Genomic DNA, 25,231 nt, shown 5'->3' on the forward strand with positions numbered 1-25,231 from the left:
GCGCCTCACGTGACCCCAGCCCCCACGTGACGCCGCGGGAGCGGCCGGGCCGCGCAGGGCCCCGCGTCGGCGCGCGCCTTCACTGTGCGTATAACGTGGTGCACCTGGGGCGCGGCCGGCACCCAGTCGTGCGTTAAATGCGCGTGGGAACGTGCTGCAGCGTGGGTTGGGCGTGCGTTAAATGGTGCAGTAAATGCTTAGAGTGGGCTGCATCTGGGGCTGGGCATGCATCAAACCGCACACTAAATGTGCATGTAACATACTGCAGCATGCGCTGGGCATGCATTAAATGGTGCGCTAAATGCATATAGTGTGCTGCGTCTGGGGCTGGGCGTGCATTAAACAGACCATTAAATGCACGTACAATGTGCTGCAACATTGGCTGGACATATGTTAAATACTGCATTCATATAATGTACTGCATCTGGGGCTGGGTGTGCATTCAGTCAGGCGTTAAATCGTGCATATAGCATGTTGCTGTATGTGGGGTTGGGCATGCATTAAGTAGCTCATTGAAATCACATATAACATGCTGCATCTGGGGCTGAGTTTGTAATAATAGTGCATATATCATGCTGCGTTTGAGGCCAGGCATGCATTTAATGCACATGTAACATGCTGCATTTGGGGTTGTGCATGCATTAAATATGCACATAGCATGCTGCAGTTGGGCTTGGGTGTGTGTTAGCAAGTGCGTTAAATGTGCATTTAACATCTTGCATTCCTGGCTGATCCCTGTCCTGTTGCACAGTGTGGTTCAGGAGCAAAACTTGAACGATGCTGAACATCCTTAACCCAACTCCAGAGGTGCAGAATTGAACACGCTTTCTAAATCCAGGTGAGCGACGGTGTTACAGTGAGTGGCAGTGTGCACAGAGGCCAGAGCACAGCCTCTTGTTGCTGCGGGCTGGCACCATGCCAGGGGCGTTTCATAACCTGGCATGCAAAGTCTTGCATGGGGCAACAGGGGAGCCAGTCCTTGAGTTTCCTGCATGCAGAAAAGGGGTGAGCCGGTTTCGGTAGCCTCCCACAGCAGTGCCCCATGAGAAGGCGGTGGGGCTTTTAGCAGGGCTGCGCCCCCTCCGCCCCAAACAATGCACGGGTGGCCAAGGGGCACCAAGCGTTAATGCCACAGGGTTGCAGCCTGTCTTTGGCCCTCCTGCTGCGTGATCAGCGCTGCCGTCCCCTGGTGCTTTTTGGGTGGCTCCGCTTGCCCCATTTCCCAGCGCTGGTGCACGCAGACTGGGGTTGCCCCCGCCGGGCAGAGAAACCAGAGAGAAAAACAGGGTTTAGAGCATGGAAACGCACTGGACCTAGACACCCTGCAAGGGAGACTGGTGGGAAAAGGAGGCAGAAGGAAACCGCTTTGGGGCACAGTCGCCAGCCTGAATACTGTATCAGATGGGCAGAATTAAAATCTTGCCAAAGCTGCTCCACGTTCCTGCTTTTCTGCGTGTTTTCCACTGGGCCTGGCCCACCTGTGCCAAGCCCTGCTCCGCTGCTTCAGCTCCCATGAGGTCCCCTGAGGTCTCGCCTGAGTCTTGTCTTCGAGCGAATCATTTCTCACTCTTCGCTGTCTTCCAAAACCCTACTAGACTATTGATAAAACCAGGCTGGCTTGTATCCAAAGAATTGTTTTCCAGCTGCAGGATGAGACACTGCTAGGATTTCCTATCCCGCAGCATGAGAACACATTCAACATTAGACCTTAAATCCTGCTGCGTGGTACCCTGTCACCCCAGCAGTCGGGTCTGGGGAAGGTATTTGATCTCTGTGCCGGGGAAGGATGCCTGAGGCTCGGCACGTGCACTGAGCTGCGAGGAGGACTCAGCAGGGAAGCTCTGAAGCTCCTCAGCCCCTGCAGAAGATGAGCCACGTGCTGCTGCAGCCCCTGGGTGGGGGCCCTTGGCGAGGAAGGGGTTTTGGGGCCATAAAGCCTTGTACCGGGGCCGGGTGCTGGTGTGGCGGGAACTCCGCTCTTTTGCCTTCCTGCAGGCTCAACGCTGGTTGTGTGAGATGTTGCCAAACGCTGGCATCTATTACTTCCCGTGGGAGATCAGCAGCTCAGTCCCAGAGGGGGAGGCACTGAGGACGTTTGGCAGGTGGGAACAGTAACTCGGTCTCCTCGCAGGCCGGGCCTTCCCTTTGCTGGCCTGTCCCTTCCCCTCTTTGTTTGCAGTCGCTGTAACTCCACTGTGCCTGCACTACTGAGCTTCCCAAATCCGTCGCTCCCAGGTTATGCTGCTATGACCTGGCCCGCTCCGAAGCCATTCTCACTGCTCAGCACCGTGCAGCCCAGCACCGGGTGTGCGTCGACACCAGCTTTGTGGAGCCGTTCCAAGCCCAGCTGGGCTCTCTCTACATGGTGCTGGGAGAGGCCGAACACAGGGAAGGTAAATGCTGTTTTTGCTTTTAGCCAAATGCAGGAATTGTCTGGCCCCCTGAGAAAAGAAAGGGTGGCTTGAACCAGTGATCACTGCTGCGGGGTCTCCCTTCCCACCCAGACTGCCAGATGGGATAAGGCACCGTCTCCCCCAAGGCAGTGCACTCCAGGGTTAGAGCGGGCAGTCAGCACTGTCTGCCACCTCTGCAACCCTGGGGACTGTTTTGCTACTAGCTGCTTCAGTTTGCACATCTGTACCATGACCCTGGCCCTTTGTCACTCAAATGAGCTGCTTGGAGTCCCTGTGCTGAGTGATAGAAAATGCAGAACATTGCTTTTGTGCCCTGGAGCAGGAGCCTGTGTCCTTTGCTGCTGCGTACATGGCATCCACCCTTCCCGGCTCCCAGCTGCATGGTGACAAAACTCCGCTTTGGCCAAGGCAGGCTCCTCTCGCGCGGCTGCTGCAGCCACACGTGTGGGTGATGCAAGGCAGGAGCAGCCCATCTCTCCCTGCTGACCATGAGGAGGCATGAGAGGAGCTGCCCTACACTTACCTTGGTGACAACCTGGTGCTCTGGCACAGATTTCATTAAAAATTAGGAGGGCTCAGCACCATAGCTGAGCTTGTGAAACCTGTGCTAAGACCTTATGGTTTCACTGCTATTAGACCACATCATCTTTGCTCCAAACACCTCTGATTGCAGCAATGCCTCATTGCAACCTGGCCGGGTTGGTCTTTGTGTCCTTGAGAGGTGCTAATTACACCCCACCCCGCCGTGCTCAGGCACAGGGCTTGAGGAATGCAGACAGGCGCTGTCAACACCAGGCACCGTGTCATCCTTTGCTGGGATGCTCCAGGTGTTATTTGGTTGCGCAGCGCTTTGCGTGGGGAACTGATTTGAGCTGGGCCGCAGGTCTTGGCCGCACCTGATAACAAGCAGTTGCATTTGTGCCATTGAAGTCCTCAGTGGCACATGGAAAGCCACACTTGTAGCATCTGGTGAGTCACCTACTAAGCCACTGTTGCAAAATTCCTTCAGAAAGGCATGTTATTTTAGTCATCTCGGGGGAAGCTGACCCTGTTTTGCAGGCGTGGAAGGGGAACTGGCTGAGACACTGGCTGCATCACCAAGGTTTGGCCCCTTCTGTGCTGCTCCGTGCCACCATCTGAACGCGCCAGGAAGGTCTGAGCTGTTGGTTGAAGGCAGTGTTGAGCCTCTTCTAAGCCCAGCTTTGCTCTGCCTGCTTCTTGGCTGCACAAAGGTGTTCAGAGATGGGTTTAGATGAATCGGTGACGCTTTTTAGACAGGGAGAACCCAAACATGCTCAGTCCAGGCCGGAGCTGTTCACGCAGTGCAGATGGAGGCTGTGCGGCGGGCGCTGGCACCCAGATGTCCTTGGCTCCACCTTCCCCCAGCGCAGGGTGAGCGCGGTGTTAGTCACCGTCGTTTTAGAGCCAGCAAGGCAGCAGGCAAACATGTCACTGAGCGAACCTGTTCGTGGCGCACTCCTTGTGTCGGCGCAGGCACGCGGTTGGATCGGTCTCGCAGCGTCTCAGGCAATGGTTATTTGGCCATATGCTGCCAAAGGGCACCTCTTTGCTTGCCTTGGAGCTGCTGCATGTTTTCTTTCCTACAAAAACTGCCCGTTTATATTTCCAGGAGAGGGTCCCGTGGTAAAGGCCCGAATATTGACCTGCGTGGAAGGGATGAATCTGTCTTTGCTGGAACAAGCCGTTCAGGAGCAGAGAAAATACTTCCACGAGAGGCAGCAGCGGATGGGAAACGGCGTGTCCTGACGGCAGCTCCGAAACCCACCGTGCGCTGCTCCTTGCAACAGCGATCCCTTTGGCTGGGAAAGAGTCAGCACACTAGCCTTTTTGCAATACATCTTTTTGAAGTATATTTGGGGGGGGGGGAGCTTTTTGCCATGGTAGCAAAAAGAAGTTGCTAAGCAGGGAAATGCTTGAAGGCTGTGAATCAGTACCTAGCTGTCTGTGGAGCTGCTCCATTCATGATCACTGAAGATAGCTCTGGGAAGGAGGGTTGTTGTGTGTTTAGAAGGGCAGTTAAGGACCAGTCCTTTTGTAATGCAAGGCTTGGCAGCAGCCAGGAAAGAGAGATGTCTGTAAATCTGTAGTGAAACGGCTGCTTGCACCCACACGCACCTCCAGAGCATATCAGGTCATGGGGCAATCAACAGATGGGAGGTAAAGGGCATTTGAGTGAAGTTCTTTGTCCTGCATGGCTGCAGGTCCACGGGGCAAACGTTCAGGGACCGTGACTCAGCTGCCACACAAGAGCTTTCCTGGTAGAGCGGTCACGTGTCTGGATTGATTTAAACCCTCTTGCCTGCTTGGGCAAATGCATTAGGGCCTGCTGAAACCCCATGGATGATGTAAGAGAATTTAACGCGGTGCCCTTCTTCTTCTAAGTACTTGGTGTGCATGGAAGTGCTTGGCTTTTAACGAGTTGTAAGAAGAGGAGATGAAGTTACATCAGAGCCGCTCTGATTTGAAAACAAGTTGCCCACCCAGCAGAATTAAATTATCAAAAAAAAAAAAGAAAAAAAGAATTGCTAATGTGAGACAGGAATAAAATGTTAGTGAAAGAGATAAAACTCACTTTTGCTACAGGAATCCCTGGACCTGGAGTGAGTTGGGACTACACGTCACAGGGAAGTTCAGCTACCTGCTGTCTTCTCTGTTTACTCAGATTTGCTGGTGAAATGTTCAGAAAATAGGGACTGAAGCCATCCAGTGTGCAGAAGCAGATCAAAATGCAACAGGTAATGGCAAAGTCCCATGCAACCAGCAGGCTTGATTCAAGAGTCTGAGATTGCTCAGTAATTATAGCACGTACTATAATTTTAGTCATAGTTTAGCCTTACATTTTTTCTTCATACAGTTATCAAGCTCCAAAAGCCCTGTCTCACAGCATGCTCGGTTCAGCCCCAGTCTAAAAGCGTCATCTCAGGAGGCAGGATTTTAACCTCCTTTTGCAAAAGGTCATGCTGTGTTTATCCATAGACTGTTCTGTCCCATCTCTTCTGCCTTCCTCCCCTCCCTTAAATTTTAACCAAATGGCCAGGTTTGAGCCCTTTTTCCAGAGCTGGGAATATCCAAGATACCAAGTTCCTACAAGCATCGTGAAAACAAATGGCCAAGTAGAGGAGAGCAAAGTCAGAAGTTCCTCCAGAGGGAGATGCATCCGTGCAAACAGCCTTCACAAGGCACCAGAGAACCTGCCCGGAGTTCGCTGGGGACACACCGATCCGTAGCCGGGCCTCCAGCTCTGCCAACCACACAACTGTGCTTTGGGGTGGTTTTTTTTTCCCAAACAACTCAGCAAAATCAGGATTTGCTGCAGCCGTCAAGACAGCTAGTTAACTAGTAACAGGCAGAGATACCCCCTTGGAGTCCTGAAGCATCTTTATGTCAATTAAAGAAGGTCTTGAGCTCATCCTGCAAGCGATTGCTGTCTGTGCTGCACACTGAGCAGCCAGCGAGCTGCCTCGTCTTGTTCTGCCCATCCGTGGGGCCACGCAGCTCCCCAAACCCTGCAGAAGACAGACCCAGGTCCCTGTTGCGCTGCTGTTTGCAGAGCCACCATGCACAATGGTTTTTTTTTTTTTTTTTTTAAATCCTGTCCTTTGCTGGCTGGCAAGTCAATGATTAATTCCCTGCAAGGACATCTTCCGAAAGGCTGACCGAGTGGCACAGCCCGTGATGGGGAGGTTCAAGGGACAATCGTGCAAGACGAAAAAAAACGAGAAGACATTTTCTGCTGTGTGTTTGTCCTGTGCCTGCAGCAGGAGCGATTGCACGCACACCGCATCCCCTTTACGCTCGGCGCTGTGCAAACAGCGCTGGAGCGCTTCCCTCGGGCCTGTGCAATTCGTGCTTGCCATTCCTTCAGCCCCTTAGCACTCGCTTACAAGCGTTTCGCTTGCTTTTTGCTCGCGAGCCCTTAGTGCCACAGCTGCGGTCGCTAGCAACCAATTCAGGGCACGCTGCACCCCTTGCACGGAGAGTTTCGCTTTTCCAGGTCTGCCCGACACCCCCCGGCCCCGGAAAGCTGCCAGCGTGCCCCGGGCTTCCCTGTTTTCCTGCAGCAGCCGGCTCCTGTTTCCCTGTAGGGTTAAGGCAGAGGCTGGAGGAGCCGCGCGGGGCGGCCGCCTCGGCTCGAGGGGGCACAGGGCCGGGCACGGCCCACGCTGGGGAAGCAAATCGCCGGCCCCGCCAGCGTATCGCAGGAGGGGTGAAAACAGTAGTGGTGGCCAGATGGCTGCAGGGTGTTTTGCCCTAGAGACGCTAGAAAGCAAAAACCAGCCCCTTCCCCCCCAAAAACAACTCCCTCCAGCTTTTTCCCCGTAACCAGATGGGGGAGCGGGGCCGCGTCCGCCGCGGGGGCGTGAAAGCCCAGCCGGGGGGTCCCGCCGGGGCCGGCTCCGCGGGAGGAGAGCGGTCGGGGGGCTGCGGGAGGCCCAGCTGCCCCTTCCTGGCCCCCTCCTGACTCCGGGGCGGGGGGGGGGGTTATTTTGGCAGCGGTTTCTTCACGCAACGGGATGCGTGACTGAGCTGGGGTCGGGGTGGGGGGGGGCTAGCACGGATGTCTGCCACGTCCCTGCCACCCCCGGTGGTGGTGGTGGTGTTTCCCCTGAAAAGCGCAGCCAGCCGCTCTCCCCGGGGCGCGCGGGCCCAGGCGCGGCGGGCGGCGCCATGGACACCTTCCAGGAGGCCTTCCAGAAGGTGGAGAAGATCGGCGAGGGCACCTACGGCGTGGTCTACAAGGCCCGCAACAAGCACACGGGGCAGCTGGTGGCCCTCAAGAAGATCCGCTTGGACTCGTGAGTAGAGGGAGAGCCGCGGCCAGGCGGCGGCGGCCACCGTGGGTGCTGGAGGCTCGGGGTGGCCCGGCCTGAGGGGAAAACCCGTCCCCGGGGGCCCGTGCGAGGAGGAAGGGCGCTGCCCCGCACCGCAGGCCTTGCCCGGCAGGGGGAAGGGGGGCAGCCGCCATGTTGTGAGGGGCCCGTCCCTCCGCCCGGCTCTGGGGCGGACCGAGGCGTATTCCCGCGCCGCTCCTGCCTCGTCTCCGGTTTCGCTTCAACCCTCGCTCTGCCAAGGGAGCCCGCACCGGGGCGCCTGCCGGCCGGGTGCCGTACCGCCCGCTTTGTCGCAGGGAGACCGAGGGCGTCCCCAGCACCGCCATCCGCGAGATCTCGCTGCTGAAGGAGCTCAAGCACCCCAACATAGTCAGGTAAGAGAGGGGGTCCGGCGCCGGTTCGGCTCCGATCGGGCTGGCGAAGCCTCGCTGGCTGCTGGGGCAGCGTCCGCTCTGCCCCACAGCGCTCTCAGAGCAGAGGTACCTGCGGGAGGACGGGGGGATGTTTGGGTGTTGACAAAGGTCTGGAGAAGGAGGTCTTCCCAGCTGCTCTGCAGGAGACGGTAGCATCCCGGCGTAGCCTGGGTTCCCTGCACAAAGGTACCGGAGGAAGCGTTTGCCTTTCCCTTGCAGGCTCCTGGATGTCGTGCACAGCCAGAAGAAACTGTACCTGGTGTTTGAGTACCTGAATCAGGACCTGAAGAAGTACATGGACTCATCCCAGACTGGAGACTTTCCTTTAAGCTTGGTCAAGGTACTCGATGGAAGGAGCTCCTGTAGGCGAGGGAGGAAGCGTGTGTCCTTGCTGCCTTCTGCTGGGCAGAGCCAGCACTGAGCTGCTCTTCGCCAGACTGCATCACAAGGAGATTCATCCTTGGCTGAAGGCACTCAGCCTCTCCGATCCCAAACATTGCATCTGGGAAAACTTCTTGGCACGACTGCTCAGTGCATTTGTTTCCCAGCTGTTTCCAGGCTCTCCCAGCCTGTCTCACTGCAGAGCAAACTGCTGATACGAGGCTAGCTGAGGGATCTACTGCTAATTGCTTTTGCACAGAGTAACAGATGGGTGGAAGGAACTGCCACTGCTCGGACTGGAGTCCTTCTGTCCTGGTGTAGAGGTGGAGCAGTCTGTGGCTATCCCTGAGTAATGGCTTGTAAGCCTGGTATTACATTATAGCAAGACCATATTTCCCATACAGGTCTGTAAATGGTCCAGAGTATGTAGGTCCACGTGATCCAACGTTCCAAATAGCTTCATCGTAGCCTTGTCTGAAATCTCTTTTCTCCTTAGAACTACCTTTTCCAGCTGCTGCAGGGTGTGAGCTTCTGCCATTCGCACAGAGTCATCCACAGAGACTTGAAACCGCAGAATTTGCTCATTAACGAAGTGGGAGCCATCAAACTAGCTGATTTCGGGCTGGCAAGAGCTTTTGGAGTCCCCCTGCGCACATACACTCACGAGGTACTGCTGAGGCTCCTTTCCACCTGAAAGCGGGGTACACAATCCATGCATCACAAGTGACCAGCACATAGCTGAGGCACAGCTATGCCTGGGTGCATGCCCTTAACCTAACCTGCAGCTAAGGGGTTACCTGGTGCCCTCACAAAGTGGGCTGACTGCTTCTACCCCAGCCCACTTGCCTGTTGGGTTCCCACCTTCTCTGTAGAGGGTTTATTTATTCCAGAATGTCCTGTTGAAGAATGGTCTGTTAATTCTCATATTGGTGTTGTCAAGGTGTCTGTTAGTTGAGCATGGCCTCAGCAGTCTCCGATTTGTACAGGCACTGCATTTGGTGCCTTATGTTTGGAATGAGGCTGAAAAGGAAGAGCTCTGCCTGCTGGACACCAGGGGCTCAGCTGAGAAGAGAGGCCCTCATGTCTCTAGGTTCAGCCAGGAAAACTAGACTTGTTTGTCGGTTCCTTCCCAGGTGGTGACCTTGTGGTACCGAGCCCCTGAAATCTTGCTGGGATGCAAATACTATTCAACAGCTGTGGATATCTGGAGCATCGGCTGCATCTTTGCAGAAATGGTAACATGGGTTTACATGGTTTCTTCAATAAGTGGGGAGGATGCAACTGCAATGGAAAGTATGGAAGCAGGGACAGAACCCAGAACATCTGCCACACTGCTGTCCAGCCTGAGCTGGGAGTGTATTATGGGAAAGACCACCTTGATGGTTAGCTGAGCCTTAACTGTGGGCTCAGAGGGAAATCTATAACCAGCAGGGACTTGGCAGAAGGTGTAAGAGCCTCTGCAATTCAGCTGCAGTTTCAGGTTTGTGGGAGTGTCATGCCTCTCCTTGCAGAAGGGGTAATTTCAGTCATCTTGCTGAAATGTTTTGAAGACTCTTACAGATGTCTCCCCCCCACTGCTGCCTCCGGTGCCCCCACGTGGGCTGCAGAGAACTGGCACTTCATAGCATGGCAGTCCCTTGCTCCAAGCTGATCTCCCAGGTGTCCATACTCCACTTTGAATAGCTCCTTTTATCTCTGCAGCATGACAACAGTGTCCCTAGCTCCCAAAGCCCCTGAGATGCAGAGCAGCAGAGCCTGGCAGAGTACAGAGGGAAGGGGGATAGCCTGCAAGAGTGGGTGTGAGGAAACTAGAGACAAAGAGAAGAGCAATAAGGGACTGGCTGAGACAGACGGCCTAAGGGGAGCACGGTACACAGGGGAGCTGGGGAGAAGCAGATGGACACCTGTGACTTTCCCGACCACTGTGCGGCAGAGGCACTGAATTGGGCAGTTGTTGCGTCTGCTGGAAAACAGGGTTATTTGCAGAGGGAACTAGAGCACAAAGCTGATGGAAAAGTGGAAACTGGCTGTTTTTTGCCTCAGGTGACCAGGAAAGCCTTATTTCCAGGGGACTCTGAGATCGATCAGCTCTTCCGGATCTTTCGCACCCTGGGCACTCCCACGGAGGTGACCTGGCCTGGGGTGACCCAACTGCCTGACTACAAGGGGGACTTTCCCCGCTGGGCAAGGAAGGAGATGAAGGAAATTGTTCCCAACTTAGATCGGGATGGCCGAGACTTACTGACGGTGAGCAAGGGGTTCAGTACAAGACCTGCAGGCAGGGAGGACCTTTTCAAACTGAGCAGACAACAGGGCTATTTGGAGCTGATCTGCCTGAGTTTGTGGGTTCCTCCTGATCCTTGAGCCATGGGCTCTTTGGTTTAATCTTTTTGTTGCAACGTTTTCTTGCTGGAAAAGCCTGAGGCAGGGGTGCAGAGGTCTGTACTAATACAAGAACAGAGGTGACTAGTCACAGCTCAGATCCCAGATGTGTGTAATGCCCTTGATGAGGCACATTGCCCTAATAACCCAGCCCCAGCAGAATGACCATATACAGAACCCCATTCTCTGGGCCACACTCCCGCACACGTATGGCATCATAGCTACTGCCTCAATCCTCTCAGTGTTGCCTACAGCAGGACAGGTGCATTTAGCAACATCTCAGCTCCCCTTTGGGCTGTGCTTTTAACCATTGTTCTCTAAAACTAACACAATGCCTGCCTTGTCCATGGCATATGAAAGACCCCAGAGGAGGGGGTTCAAGATCACATTGAGAAATGGGGTTCTGCAGAGCCTCACACCTGGCAACAGCACCACAGTCCCATCTTAGGCAGCACAGCGTGTCTGCCTGAATTTAAATTGGGCAGGCCTGAGACAGAACTGCAGGGCTGATGGGGAACCTGTCTGTTTGTGACCCTAGAAGTGCATTTCTGTGGGTAGGTGAATGACTGGGAGGGGGCTGATGTGGCTCCAGGGCTCACCTCTGCTGTTGCAGAAATGGCCTTGGGACTGTCATTGAATGGGGCCCAGTGCCAGCTCTCAAGCAGGGTGGTCAGGGCAGGTTCCACGAGGACAGTGCCAGACGGAGGGTCAGGAAATCCTTCTAGTGTAACCCACATTGTGGGTTACTCCTGAAAGCCAGGGAGGGGAAGAGGAAGGAACAACATCTGCATCTGGGCCCAGACACATGTTGGTGCAATCCATCATCTGACTCTAGAATACTAACGCCATTGGTTTTTTTCTCTTGGCAGCAATTGCTACTGTATGACCCCAGCAGGCGCATCTCAGCCAAGGCAGCCCTCAATCACCAGTACTTCTTCTGGAGAAGCCCCCACGACCCTGAAGAGCGGTGTACACTGCAGAGACACTGCAGATGAGAAGACAGAGATATTCCTGTGCGCTTACTCTGCAGGGTAGCGGTGCAGATCTGTTTTGGCGCACTTCGCAGGGGACTGGCTGGGACCCAGGACCTCACTTCTCCTGAGGAGCCTGAAGGGGGACATTCTTGTATTTAGAAACTCTCAGCCTGTTGCTGGGGGAAAGTTTGTCTAGGCTATGGACAGTAGAGCTGTTTTGAAGAGGTCCTGTCCGAAGAGGGGGCTAGAGCGTAATTTATCAGCATAAAACGCTGAACTGGAAATGAGAGAGCAACTTTCAGAGGCTTGCCCTTTGCATTAGCCAGCGAGCTAAGGTGACACACAATGATTTGTCTCTCTCCAGCCCTGGAGCATCTCCTGGTCTTGCCGCAGATCTGTCGATGGCAGTTCCTGACACCAGGGCGTGCTGGAGCTCCACTCTGGGTACGGGAGTGCTTCTCTACTCAGTTATTTGTTGCTGTTAACAAGGAGGGGGTTTGCCAGCATTGGACAAGTTATTTGATGTGAGCTGTTTAATGGAGCTGATGTTCTGCTTTTTCGCAAGCTGAGGACCACTGTAGGGAATCTTAATTTGTGCCTTAGCTAGGACTGAGAAGCCAAAAGATGCAGTTAGCCTAAAGCACCGATTGAAAACTCCCGGTGTGGAAACACTGGGTTTCCATCGCTGGTCCAGATGTAATCCCAATTTCCTTTGCTTGGACGTATTTTTGCTGTTCAAATGTTTGCAGAATTATCACTAACTTTTGATGTAGTTTTTGACATATGCAAGCTTTTTTCTTTCGGTATGGAAAAAAAAAAATAAAAGGCTTGTCATTTGTTCAGAAACCTTGCTGTTTATTGTTTGGCCTGGCGCATCCGGATAGCGATGCAAGACAGTCTGGCTGGGCCATTCCTTTCTCAGAGCTCTTCTCCCTTCATCACCTCCTGCACTCTTTCTTTTATCCTTTCCAGCCCAAATCCTTGGCATCTGCAGAGCTGTGCTCTCTGTTGTGCTGTGGAATAAGGGGCCGATGGTTCTGCAGCCCAGTGCTGTCTTGGTATGGTAAGATATAGTTTCTGTAGAGATTGCCCCAAACCAGTTCAGAGTTATGTTCTACTTATTTAAACACTCAAAGATAGATTTTTAACTTAAGGAAGTCATGTTTCTGCACTCCTGCTGTTCATACATGTGCAGACATGTGTCCTAGTAACTGTGAACCTAGCAGCTGATTTCCGCAGAACCTGGCAGCTCTCAAAAGCTGTCACATTCCTAGGGCTTAATGACAGATAAATGATGCAGTAAAGGAGGGAGGTCCCCAAACACCTCAGCTAGGAAAGGCTGTAGCACAGGCTTCCCTCCCCACCTGTTAAATACCAGAGAATTTGCACAGGAGAGAGGAAAGTTAAGAGTTTCTCTTATTGTTAAGAATTTCTCGTTCTTTCCCGGAAAACCCCCCTTGCAGCCCCCCCCCCCCCCCCCCCCCAAAATGACCCTCCTGCCTGAAGCCAAGCTCTGTTAGCCTTTTGGGCTTGCTCCATATTTTGTTCCCCTACTTGACATAAGGCAGCAGGCGTCTCTGCTTAATTCATTACATCAAATTACCTTTGTCATCAATGTTGCAGCATGCCTCAGTTCCCGACAGATACCCCTATGGCAAGACAGCCCAGGGACCTGCTGCTCACTTCCCTCTGGACCCTGTCACGCTGCCTAGCTGCCAGGAGCTGGGAAGCTCATTATCCTCTGTAATTTGCCCAAGTTGGGCTTTTAGGGGTTTGCTTTGCTTTTGAAAATATTGTTAGGAGACATACCGAAGCAGCTGCCTGCAGAGAGCTGAGCTGCTGGTGCGGGGGGGTCCTGCTTGTCTGCCTGAGCAGGGCAGAGCAGGCAGCTGGGCTCTCCCAGCAGCCTTGAAAGCTGTGTGCTAGGAAAATTGAAGCCCTGCTGTGTTCTAGCAACATCTCATGTCCTCTGTGCGGTAACAGCCAGCTCGCAGGGGCACATTTGTGAGACATGGGTGAATTCTGCTACTAGAACCATTTCCCTGCCTTTGCATGCATGTTTTAAAGCCAATTTATTTTGTACAGACAATGCTCCATTGTTTGCTCCCTATGAACAAATGCTCATGTCGTACTGGTCAAAGTGCCTGCAGAGAAGTTTTTTTTTTTTTTTTTTAAGAGAGCTACATTAAGAAATAAGTACCAAGGGCATTCACCCAGTCCAGAAACAGAAATAAAAATACTATGGCTCTCCTAGCCCAACAAAATGAAGCAACAGGCCAAATTTCAAACATTTATGATCCAACACCACTCTCAGCAAAGGGAGCCAACAACAGCTGCGTTTAAATAACAGCCCTGGGAAAGTCACAACCCACCCCACCATCCCATGCCTGAGAAGGAAGGCAAAGCGCTACCTGGCTCTTCCCAGGCAGCTCACAACCCTGCCAAACAGTTTTGCCCCAGGAAAGCCCTGTTCCCTGGGATGTGCCCTGTTTACTGCAGGTTACAAGCACCTGAGAGCAAAGAAAAGGATTTTTGTTTTTGTCAGAAATGAGAGGCAGACCGGCCCTCCAGGGGAGACCGCTCAGCCAGCTAATTGTTTCTGAACGTCTTCACCCAGCCCTGGGTAAATACCTATTATTGCTGTCATGCACTCAGAGAGCAGATTACCCAAAATGATTGACTGCCTGCCTAACTACCAGAACTCCCAGTCCCTCAGTTTCACAGCATTCCCCAAACCTATTTAATCAGCACTTCAGGAAAAGAGTCACCATGTGACCATTGTACTGCTTTAAAAATGAGCACAGGTTTACCTTGTTAGCAAGGGGTTCCTGCAGCCCAGCAGCCCTGCCCCATGGAGCCCAGGGAGAGAGAGGCTGGCAGCACACTCACATGTCCTGCAGAGCTGAGCTGAGCTGAGCTGAGCTGAGCTGCAGAAAGGGTGACAGCCCTCTTTCTGATGGACTCCTGCTGCTCTCAGTTGGCTCCAGGGAGCAAAGCCAAAGCAGAGCAAGGCTGCTCCCCACAGCTTTAAAGGGGAGTTCGTTGGCTGACCCGAGGCCTGCTGGGAACTGCAGGGCTATAAAGGCCAGGCTCTCCCCCACCAGAGATGGTGGGGTGTGTGGCTGGTCTGCTGTTTGTACCAGTTGGGGGACTATCCCTGGCTATGGTGAGATGTGATCCTTACCTGGCCTCAGCCCTGATGGGAGGCAAGGCCAGGCATTTCCCTCCTGCATCCTCTTGTCCATCACAGCCCAGCTCCAGCCCAGATGAGCCAGGAGGCAATGTGCAGTGCCCTGTGTGCTGACAGTGCTCGACCAGGAGGAGAGGGGATAGGACCAGATGCTCTAATGTGCATGTGACAGTTTTGCCTGTTGTAAACCAACAAATATTGCCCCTGTATTGATCGTAGTGGCTGAGATAGGCCGTAGAGAGCAGCCTCAGGATGCGAATAAACATCGACACTTTGGAGAACAGGGCCAGAGCCCTTAGCAGAGGAGCTCGTCTTAATAGAAAGTCATTTTTGTCATCCCACAAAGCCAGGGGACTCTCCAGAGCGGGGCAGAGACAAGGGAGGAACATGTCATCTCTTATCTGAACAGGGACACGTGGCAGAGAGGACCTTCTCACTTCAGCAAGGGCTGAGCACTGAAAGTGGTACACAGGCGTGAAAGCTCAGCAGGTATAGATTTTTCAGGTGCTGCTAGATGGACCACACAGCCAAGGGCTGTAGAGAGCGGTTTCACATCACACTGGATTGCAGGCAGCAGCAGCCTGCTCTTGAAGATCACCCCTTCCGTTGCAACAGATTTGCTTTTGCGTGGATGCAGGACAAGCCTCAAAACCCTCTACTCCAGTGGGGGTGGTTTGGTGGTGCTTGGGGTTTGGCTTCATCTTCCAGCAGTGAAGTGACCCAAGTCATTATACAGCCACACCATCACTGATCTACAGCCAGAGAGGCACCAGGGACAGGCAATCAGAGGGGGATACAGGGACTGCTCCGTTCACTAGTTGCCCACATCTAGATTGGATCAAAAGTAACATGAAACTACACCCTTTTGTGATCAAGTCCCTCTGTCAGAGGTGTCCCAATGGACAGAGGAGTGAAGTCCCATTGGTTCTCAGTTGTAAGGACAAAGATAAAAAAAAAAATCTTGAAAGATACAGACTCAAATGCAGAAGGAAATTCAGGGGGTTCAGTGCAGTGAGATCAGGGGAGTTAAGAGTTCACATCCCCTCTGCAGATTGGGTGGCAGCAGAAGGTATCGTTAGTTCCCCTCAGGCAGCTTCAGGTTTCAGAAAGAATACAGCCATAGAGACACATTGTCTATGTTTATTGTGTGCAGAAGAATGACCCAACTTGAAAACGCTCTGGCTCTCCCCCCACTCTGGGCATAACCGTGTTTAACCTACTGCAAGTGAAGTTCTTGCAAATAAACCCCCTTTGCTGGCACAGAGGCACTTGGGGGATCATGGAGGCTACTGTGTGCTCAGACCTCGCGCTCATGATCACTCTTTCTTCCTTGCACGGCCAAGCTGTGTTAGGAAGCAGGGATAGCTAAGACAGAAGAACATGCAACCCTAAGCACTAGATGCTCCATTCCTTAGTGATCAGTCCTGTCTCTGTGGGGGAAGATGTGTCGAAGGGATGAACTACTGATGGAATCTGATCCCGTATGTGCCTGAATCCATTCATTGTCTGAACCGTGAGAGCTTGGGGGAATGGCTCACTTGATGGTAAAGCTGATAGCCCTCCGATGTGGCTGGGAGCAGCAGGAGGCTGCTCAGTGAATCTTTCTGGCAGAGAGCCATGGCTTCCTTGTAATTTATCTTCTCCTTAGTGATGGGGTCAACGAGATCTTTTTCATAGTTGGACTCATCCTGGAGCCTGTTGGCAAGGTCACCTGTTATCATCCCCGTCTGGGCAGCTTCTAGCACGGGGATGCGACCCGTTTTCTTGGGATCGATGAGCCCTCCCGTTAGATGCTGGACCTCCAAATAGGGGAAAGCGCTGTCCTTGGTCATCCATCCCTTCTGAACTGCTTCCCCCACGGACAGCCTCCTCTTGGTTACAGGGTCTTCAATCCCTGTGAAAGCTTTCTGGGCATTGAGCAGTCTCTGCATGTAGGTCCTGTCAATCAGCCCCCTCTCAGTCGCCTTGTGGACTGAGAACCGGTCACGAGAGATAAGGTCTATGATGCCCCCTGTGGCAGCCTGGGCTTCCAGGAGCTTCTGAGCTGTCATGGGATCAAGTAGCTTCTTAGCAACGGCAGTCTTGATGTTGTACTTGGTGTCTGTGGTGGTATCATACACCCCAGCGATGGGAGATTTGTCGTCAGAGAAGCCCTTCTGAGAAGCAGAGGGGAAGAAGCTTTGGGTTTGGTGGGTAGTGGGTGATGGGAGTGGGGATTTGGAGATGATGGAGCCAATAGAGAGTGATGAGGGAGGCTTGGATTCCCCAGCTACCAGCAAGGCAAATTCGGAGATGGGAATCTTGCCGTCCCGGTATAGCTGGTACTCCTCCTTTGTGATCCTTCTCAGCCTTAGTGCATCGTCGATGGAATACTGCTTCCCACTTTTCTTGTCGAGGAGAACCGAGACTTCCCCGTTCGGGCCCAGCGTGGTGACTTCCTCCCAGTCACACTCCAGCTCTTGCAGCTGGATGTACTGGCCCCTGTCTATGATACCTTTCTTGTAGGCCTCATAAGGGGACATATCCTTCCCTGTCTCAGGGTCCAGTATAGAGATCTTAGTGGAGAGGTTTGTCTCTCTCATCTGGGTCTCATGATTAATTTCTTCCCGGTTGACCCTGGACTGGAGATCTCGAATGAACCTCTCTTTGTTATAGATCTGATCCTTCTCCTTCAGGATATCTGCCTCTAGCAGGGAAAACTCATGTTCCAGCTGCTTCTTCTTCTGCCTGTCATTCTCAGTCCTTTGGTTGAGCAGTTTGGACTCCTCTCGAAGGAAGAGGACTTTCTGCTGCTTCTGCCTCTCCAGCTCCCGCAGTTCACTCTCCATGTTGGCTCTCTCCTGGATGGCCAGGTTCCTGGCTTTCTGCAGCTCTGTCTCCTCGCGAGCCCATGTCCTTTTCATACCTTCAGCTCTCTCAATCTTCTCCCTGAGCCGCCGTATCTCCTCTTCTGCCTTTTGCTTGGCGCCTCTCTCCCTGTTCAGCAGTTCCCAGATGCGTGCTCGTTCACTCTCCAGTGCTCTATCCTTTTCCACGCGAATCACCTCCTTGTAGATGGTCTTCTCCTGGGACTTTTTTTTCTGCAGGACATCAACTTGCATCTGCAGGTTCTTGCATTCTCTCTGCAAATTCAGCACCTCCATCTTCTCACGGTCCAGCTCCAAGCGGAGGTTACTGGCAGACTGTTCGAGGAGTGGATCCTTCTCCAGCTTGACCACTTCTTCCATGATGATCTTTTCTTGCACTGGGGCTGGGCTCTCCTCCAGCTCCTTTATTCTCAACGTTATTTGTCTCATATCCTTCTCCAGTGCAAGCCTCTTGCTTCGATCCTCCTGAAAGTTGAGCAACTTCTCTTGCTCTTCCACCAGCGCACGAAGCTGCTGCACGTCACGTTCTAGACGGCGCCTATTGCTCACCTCCTCATCCAGACTCCGGCTCAACCTGTTGTGCTCATCTCGGAGCTTTGGATCCTTTTGAGTCAGAATCACCTCTTGGACAACTACCTTTTCCTCTGGCTTTCGCCTCTCCAGTAGCATGTATTTATTCTGCAAGTCATAGATTGCATCCTCTGCAGCTCTCCTCTTCTGAGACATGTTACGCACCTCTTGGCGGAGGCGGTCAGCTTCTTTTTCCAAGAGTGGATCGTTCTCATATCGGATGACTTCCTTGTTGACCAGCTTGGTTTCCACCTTGGATCTCTCCCTCTTCCATTCATCTCTTTCACCCTGCAGCCTGATGAGCTGCTCTTGGGTCCTGCCATTGGTGTTCACTAGTTCATTGAGTTGTTGTTTCAGCCTGTCGATTTCTCTAAGAATTTCTGGACTCTTCTCATGTTTCACCACCTCCTCTATAACTTCCTTAAGCTCTACCACTGGTTTCTGCGACCTGAGGACATTAAGCTCTGCTAAGGCCTCTTCCACTTGACTGTCAATCTTTGTCCTTCTAAGAGTAATTTCTTGCAGCTCCCTTTTCAGGTGCGTAATTTCACGTTCTGTTTCTGGATCCACCAGGAAAATCTCATTGACCCTCTCTTTAACCTCCACCCTTGGTTTTTGCTTCTCTGCAATACTGTACTGGCTTTGCAGCTCTCCCAGCTCACCTGTAAGCATCAAGTTTTTGCTCCTCTCTTCTTCAATCAGAGTTTTGAGTTTGGAAGACTCTCTCAATAACTCTGGGTCCTGCTCTACCTGCTTCACCTCCTTCACAATAATTTTGGGTTCTACTGTTTCAATTAGTTTTTCCACCTCCTCAATCTTGCTCTTTACTTTGACTATTGCTTCCTCTGCAGACTTCCTCTTGAAGGCTTCCTCATCGATTTGTACCTGCAAGGTCCTAATGGACTTCAGCGTTTCTGGGTTTTTCTCCAGTTTGATCAGTTCCTTCACCACCACTTTCTCTCTGATGTTAGGCTGCTTTTGCTCCAGAATGTATAGCTCTCTCTTACGCTGCTCAAGTTCAGAAGCAACAGCCAAGTTCTCCTCCTGGAGATGCTTGATCTCCTGCCGAAGACTGGCTGCTTCACTATCCAGGCTTGGATCCCTCTCAATTTTCGTAATCTCTTTGGTAAGGAGCTGAGCGGGGATGGCTGCCTTCTCCTTCCCCATCTGGGCAAGCTTCTGATTCATCACTTCAATATCTTCTTGAAGGCGCTTTCTCTTTTTGCCTTCCTCTTCAATCTGCTGTGTCATCTTTGACAGGGTGCTCTCCAGTTGTGGGTCTCTATAATATTCTACCACTTCCTTTTCTTCCACTCTTTCAATGGGCTTCTGAGTCTTCAACATCAGCAGCTTGTTTCTGTGTTCCTCCAGGTCCTCTTCAATCTTGGCCACTGTCCTCCTTTCCTCCTCCAACTGTGATTTCAGCCCCTCAGATTCTCTGCTCGACATGGCTTGGTTTTCAGATTGCTGGGTTTGCTCACGTACAGCTTGGATGTCCTCATGTACTTCCTTCTGCAAGCGAAAAACAAGAAGGTCTTTAAAGAAAAGGCAGGGAAACAGAGTCACTCCTTGAATCCAGTTCAGAGGCCCTTTCCATGAAAAAGCATAGTAGGAGGCAGAACTGGTACAGAAACTCCAGAGAGTCTCCAAATAAGGACGCTTGTAAGTGGCAACTGAGGACAATTTCACACCATTTCAAGCAACTGACAGTGCAACTTAATAAGTTTGCACTTGTCAGGGAGGTGCTGCAGCAGCCTACAAAGGTGCTTTAGGCTGTCCTGTTGTACTCTGCGACTGAGGAAGGATAACATGTTCAGTTCCTACTGCACAGCTGGTTCATGGCAACAGCGTAGAGCAGTGCAGTTTAACCACTTGCCCTTTTTAAGCACAGCAAATGAAAGCCATCCAGACTGGAGTACTTTCCTACATGTGCATCAAGCCCTAGAAAGGCATAAAAACACCTAGTGGCTTAAGGTGTTCCCCTAAGGTTGTGAGCACTAAATTCCAGGCATGTTCACAGATGAATCTCTAAAATCCTCTATCTAAAATCCCTGACTTTATCTAGCTGAGAAGAGGAGTTAAGATTCTTCGTTCAAATTTTTGTTTCTATCATAAACTACAGCTTCAGTGAAGGGTTGAAGGCCCACAGAGGTGATGGTCTGAATGTCACAACAATGTCAGTGAAACTGTGGTTACTTTTAGCCTTTTCTCATAGTGGTTTCCATTCCTGCCCTTCCTAACACCTGAATATGGAGATCTGGGGAGAGTTGTGGGGATCCCAGGTTGAACAGATTGTGGACAGCTCTAGAAAGCTCCTTTCCACCCCTCCAGCTGAGTAGTGGGGGTGGAGTACCCCAATCCTGCCACAAGCTGTTAGTGGGTACCTTCTCAACAATCTTCTTGGCAAACTCCAACCGGCTGAGCTGCTGTTTGTTTTCTGCTGCCAGCTCCATGTAGAGCTTGGTTACATCATTTTCCTGAAAGAGAAACAGCTGTGAGGGCCTTGTCCCACTCACCCCGGCACAGCCTGTTGGATGTGTCATACTCTCCCATCACCCCTTTCACTCTGATGCACTGTGTGTACTGCATCATTCCAGGGATTAGTGTCATCACCTCTGACTTTCTAAGTAAACTGAGGAAAAGAGTCTAAGGGCTCGTTTCGGAGATTCAGTCCCCTTCATCTGCATGCCAGTTAGATGCCTAATGGCCTGTACAAGTCCCAGACTTTCAACATCACCTCGGGCCACGCATCAATGGTAGTTGGGGAACAGCCTAAGGCGATGCAGAAGTGGGACGTAACTGGAAAGAGCACGCAGGAGAAGCTCTGGCTCAGTTCCGTCCCCAACACCCACTCACCTTTTCTACGCAGGTATATGGGAGCCAGTCTTTAGCGCACTACTAAAACAGGCCCCAGGTTTGGAGAAAATGTGACCAAGCAAGCACAGCATTCAGCAGTAATGCTTGTAAGGGTGGAAAATGACCGGGTCTTTGCCATGCTACTGCGAGGATGAGTTAATGGTTTGAGGGCCCTCTGAACCCACTCCTGGAAAAATGCTTTAGATTCTTCTGGAAATAGAGCTGTTCCCACGCAAAGCCCTATTTCATATTCCAATGCCAAGTCATACTCAAAACTCAAAGAGAGCTCTGTCAAAACAGCAACGATCTACACTGTTCTTGTTGATCCAAACGCAGAGAACCAGCAAATAAAAGGGTTTGGAGGACAACTTTACATACACCTGCATCAAGGGATGCCTGTGCAACCCCACACACCTGCCCTGTAACATTCATCTTCACTCTCAATATGGTAAGGAGACATCATCAGCAATCTCAGCCAAAGGTACAGGATACATCCCTAGTTCTGGATCTCATGTGCTGTTTTGCCCAGTGGCGTTAGACAAAGAGATCACTGATAACATTTGTCCTTGGAATTAGGACCATCATCGCTGTGGCTGTGAGAGTGGATTAAGGCCTTGCAGAGGAAACAGGGTTGGGTGAGAGGTACATGCTAGAGTTTCCATGAGTTTCCAGGCCTTCATCTTAATGTTTTACCTGGGCCTGGATGCTTTCTTGTAAGGGGGTCACACGCAGCCTCTTGGCAGCGAAATCTGTCAGGGCGGGGTCCAGAGAGGAGCTGTATTTGCCTGCATGGAGTTCATAGTCCTGTTCAGAGCAGAAACAGAAGAATCAGTTGGAAGCTCTTGGGCAAGACACAAGGGGAGTGCTGCATGGGAAAACTCAACCATACATTCAGGGTCGACTGCACGTTCTGGGATAGTCTGACCACTGCGTTCTTCTCAGGCTCCTTTCCTTGGATCTCCTCCACCAGCCTCTGCAGGAGAAGGACACAATGTTAAGGATGGGTAGGAAGACAGCAGCTCACTAATATTCTCGCAGGCCAGAGCTGCAGCTTACCCTGGTAGCAGAGGAGAGGATGGGAACCAGGGGACATGTAGGAAGAGCCTCCTGGCCTATGCAGGATCTCGGCTGCAGTCTCACTAGTACAAGAGACCTGCTCCCTGCCTCGCTGATTTATCACGCCTGAGAAAAATACCAGCTCCACATCACATCATCTGAGCTAGTCAGCTTAAGATCTAGTCATGGAGAGAAAGATGCAGAGCCCAAATGCAACATATCTGCCCCACATAGGTAGCCTGGATGCAGTCATTTAGGGTATGGATGTGTCCTCTCCATGGAGAGGATATCAACCTGGGGGTGACTAGCACAGATTGGCACTGTGGGTGAACACAGTTGGGCATGAATTAGAAAAAGGGAGACAGCGGGTTGCAGCGTGCAGGTGCACTCTGGCATGGGCACACAGCCAGGAGCTGGCCAGTGCTACTTAGCATACTGTTCACAGACAAATTCCCCCCATCTCTGTAAAGTTTCAAGTTATGATGTTTGCCCTGGAACGCACCCTCTGTGCCTGCAGCTTGTAATTGATCTGGCTTGGCCCATCTGTGGTCTTGACTTGGTGCTTGGGTAGGTTGTTCATCCAGAACATCAGGTTCTCATTGGAGTTTTGGAACTGCTGGTAGGTGATGTTGATATTTCTGAGGGTTTTCTCTCTGCACAGCACGAGGGGGAACAGGAAGATTCAGGGGAAAAGATTCAGGTATGAGTTTCTAAAAAGACATTACGGTGATTGCTACCACTGCAAACATGAAGATAACAAAAATAAGGGGATGACAACTGGCTATTGAGTGGGAAGCACACCTCTGTGTTCATCAGGTTTGCTATTGCAGCAGGAGCACAACTCAGGAGATGAGAGATTTAAAAGGAAAAGGCAGGCAATCATCAGCATTGCCCGTGAGCAGTGTTAAGCACTGGGGTTTCCCAGGGCAGAGTAGGGTAGCTGGGTCAGGCAGGGGCCAGGAGTCAGCCACTTAACGCTGCTTTCCTGCAGCTATTGGGCAGCTCAGACAAAGGCTATGCTGTGCACAGGAAGGTGGGAACTGCACAGTACTGTACAGATCTGGTCCCCAGTACAACAGTAGGGATGCTTGGATCAGGGTCCTGCAATGAGGAACATCCTCTCGGGGCTCTGACTGTAAAGCTAGTCCATACTAGCTAAGAGGAAGTCATGGCTTCAGAAGCATAGAAGACCCTGCAGTTCCTCACCGCTGATCCAGCTGGTCTGCAACAGCGTGGTAGCGATCATTGAGGAGCTGCACCTCCCGCTTCTGCCGGGGCAAGTCAGGGCAATACTCCTGGAAGTTGTTCTGCACAGCACTGCAGCTGTGCTCAGCATCCTTGAGACCCCGATTCAGCTTCAGCACACAGTCTTCTTGGGCCACCAGGTCACGCTTCATCTTCTGCAGAGGAACAAGACACCTCCAGGTTTGTACCAGTCAATGCACCCAACCAGAAATACCTTCTTTAGTACTGTCCTTAACCATGCAACAGTCAAACTCTCCGAGTTGGATATGTGACATGGAAGATGTGGTGTAACGTGGAAGAGAGATGGAGCAGCGAGACTTATTCAGTAAAGAAGGTGGGAAGCAAGGTGGCTTGGATGGTGCATGGAGCAGAAGGGAAGAGACAGGAATGTTTTGGGAAAGGCTAAAAGGGTCACTGTGAGTCAAGGGCAGGAGCTGATGATGGGGCAGGGAGACTGGGAGCAGGAAAGAGGGGAAGGATAACTGTGGGGCAGAGCAACAGTGAATGCCCAAGAGGAAAAGAGCAGGCAGGTGGTTAAAGGGTTCATAGCCTATTTTAGGGACCCTGAAGGTTGTTTGGGAGAGATAGAGACTTTTGCTAGCTAATGAATACAGGATAGCCTGCAATGCCAAGGCAGAGCCTTCGAGGAACAAGTTGATGTCCTTGGAAAGGCATCATCCCTGGTGTCCTGGAATGCTTGAATAAGCAAAGTCCAGCCCCCCCATCCATTGCTACCTGAGCTCAGAGATCTCCCATCCCTAATGAAGAACCTGATGCTCCCCTACCTGCAGATCGTTGGCCCGATCCCGTAGGGCATTGGGGGAGGCAGGAATGATGCTATCCTGAGCCAGCTTGGCCTCAAACGTGCTGATAATCTTATCTGTGTTCTCAATCTGAGCCTCCAGGTTCAGGGCAGCCTTGGCCCTGAGGAAGAGAAGATGACAGGCCAAGGTTAGCTATAGAAGACCCTATTCTTTTCCTTTTCTCTCTGATTCTGCATGTCGAGGCTTCTTAACATCAGGGCTCCTGTGGCATGGCAGAGAACAAGCAGTATGCACCCACAACCCAGCTATGCTGCACAGAAGTCAGATGTGTTGCATTCCAGTGCCCACAGCACTGCTGAGACTTGGCACGCACACGCAGTATGGTTGTTTTTCTCCAGTGGGGGGATCTGAGCATGGATGATAAACAGGAACTCCTTCAGAGATGTCTCTGATGATGGAGGGAGGGTTTCCAACCTGCCCTGGGCTAGATGGACCTCAACCAATGCCCATATAGCCTGGCCCAACGCATTTGCTCTCAGGCTCTTGTGCTGACACCTCTCTGCAAGCTCTTCCTTCCCTCATCCCCAGCAGGCCCTGTCGTCACCACTCACTTCTCGCTGTACAGGCTGGAGAGCACCTTGACATCGTTGTATTTGCTCCTGAGGGCATTCAGCGTGACAGGAAGCTGGGAGGCTGAGGTGCTGGTGGGTTTCCCGGAAAGGTAGGTCTCACATTCCTTCTGCAAGGCATCCTTGGCTGCCCCCAGATTCTCAAGTTTCTTTGCTGTTTCCTGGCACATCAGACAGGAGCAGAGTCACCAAACACCACCACAGCAGCGCTGTTATGAAAACGTTTCTCCCCGAGGGTGGATTTTAGCTGTGGGGCAAAGGGTGCGGTAGTCCTCTCATAAGGTGTGGGCACAGTCCCATCAGACTGTGGCTGCCTGGCAATGGCAGGGTGTAGGGAAGACATCAGATTGAACAGAGATGAAGAAAGCTACCTGCTTGAGTCCTTCCTTCTGCCAGGACTGGGTAAATGCCCACAGATGAAGATGTAATAAGCTGAACTACTATGGACCCAGACCTTGTTCCCAGAGAAAAGAGGGGGGCCTCAAAGGCACTATCTCTTTTCCTGTCCTCTTCATACTTACCAGCCTGTACTCTCCATCAGGTGAGCCCGTTCCCTCCATCCCGTCTCTTTCATGCTATAGCCTTGAGGGTGAAGGGGGATAGCATCCCCACGACAAGGCTGAGGGGTCCCCAAGAC

At 52.1% G+C, this 25,231-nt stretch overlaps 3 protein-coding genes across 5 annotated transcripts in view; 2 read left to right on the top strand and 1 right to left on the bottom strand.

The window, feature by feature from the left end:
- The first annotated feature begins 13 nt into the window (after positions 1-13).
- On the top strand, positions 14-5,844 carry TEN1 (TEN1 subunit of CST complex). 2 transcript variants are annotated; one of them, XM_009666229.2, is made up of 5 exons: positions 14-84; positions 752-838; positions 1,996-2,102; positions 2,236-2,393; positions 4,045-5,844. In XM_009666229.2, exons 3-5 carry the CDS (start codon positions 2,017-2,019, stop codon positions 4,179-4,181), a joined length of 381 nt encoding a protein of 126 aa, XP_009664524.1. In that variant the 5' UTR covers positions 14-84; positions 752-838; positions 1,996-2,016; the 3' UTR covers positions 4,182-5,844. The 2 variants fall into 2 exon arrangements, with proteins under 2 accessions (XP_009664524.1, XP_009664526.1); XM_009666231.2 differs by lacking the exon at positions 14-84 and adding an exon at positions 85-184.
- A 1,045-nt stretch (positions 5,845-6,889) lies between these two features.
- Positions 6,890-12,263, top strand: CDK3 (cyclin dependent kinase 3). Its single transcript, XM_068914142.1, has 7 exons — positions 6,890-7,231; positions 7,564-7,641; positions 7,900-8,020; positions 8,558-8,728; positions 9,195-9,296; positions 10,105-10,308; positions 11,313-12,263. Exons 1-7 carry the CDS (start codon positions 7,104-7,106, stop codon positions 11,436-11,438), a joined length of 930 nt encoding a protein of 309 aa, XP_068770243.1. The 5' UTR covers positions 6,890-7,103; the 3' UTR covers positions 11,439-12,263.
- Positions 12,264-13,596: 1,333 nt separating this feature from the next.
- The window catches only part of EVPL (envoplakin), a 37,955-nt gene continuing 26,320 nt past the window's right edge, over positions 13,597-25,231 (bottom strand). For both annotated transcript variants that reach the window (XM_068913283.1, XM_068913282.1), the window contains exons 16-23: positions 24,577-24,755; positions 23,987-24,125; positions 23,163-23,356; positions 22,459-22,609; positions 21,790-21,873; positions 21,594-21,704; positions 20,429-20,521; positions 13,597-19,556 (exon numbers count right to left, since the gene is read on the bottom strand). In XM_068913283.1, the coding sequence (XP_068769384.1) occupies positions 16,107-19,556; positions 20,429-20,521; positions 21,594-21,704; positions 21,790-21,873; positions 22,459-22,609; positions 23,163-23,356; positions 23,987-24,125; positions 24,577-24,755 (4,401 nt within the window). In that variant the 3' untranslated portion in view covers positions 13,597-16,106. The remainder of the gene's footprint in view (positions 19,557-20,428; positions 20,522-21,593; positions 21,705-21,789; positions 21,874-22,458; positions 22,610-23,162; positions 23,357-23,986; positions 24,126-24,576; positions 24,756-25,231) is intronic.

Source organism: Struthio camelus, chromosome 19, assembly GCF_040807025.1.
Source record: "Struthio camelus isolate bStrCam1 chromosome 19, bStrCam1.hap1, whole genome shotgun sequence".
NCBI lineage: Eukaryota > Metazoa > Chordata > Aves > Struthioniformes > Struthionidae > Struthio > Struthio camelus.

Coding starts and splice junctions, on each gene's coding strand:
- TEN1 (XM_009666229.2), top strand. CDS start 2,017: ATGTTGCCAAACGCTGGCATCTATTACTTCCCGTGGGAGATCAGCAGC. Junction 2,103..2,235: donor GCACTGAGGACGTTTGGCAG/GTGGGAACAGTA, acceptor CGTCGCTCCCAG/GTTATGCTGCTATGACCTGG. Junction 2,394..4,044: donor AGAGGCCGAACACAGGGAAG/GTAAATGCTGTT, acceptor TTATATTTCCAG/GAGAGGGTCCCGTGGTAAAG.
- CDK3 (XM_068914142.1), top strand. CDS start 7,104: ATGGACACCTTCCAGGAGGCCTTCCAGAAGGTGGAGAAGATCGGCGAG. Junction 7,642..7,899: donor AAGCACCCCAACATAGTCAG/GTAAGAGAGGGG, acceptor TTTCCCTTGCAG/GCTCCTGGATGTCGTGCACA. Junction 10,309..11,312: donor ATGGCCGAGACTTACTGACG/GTGAGCAAGGGG, acceptor TTCTCTTGGCAG/CAATTGCTACTGTATGACCC.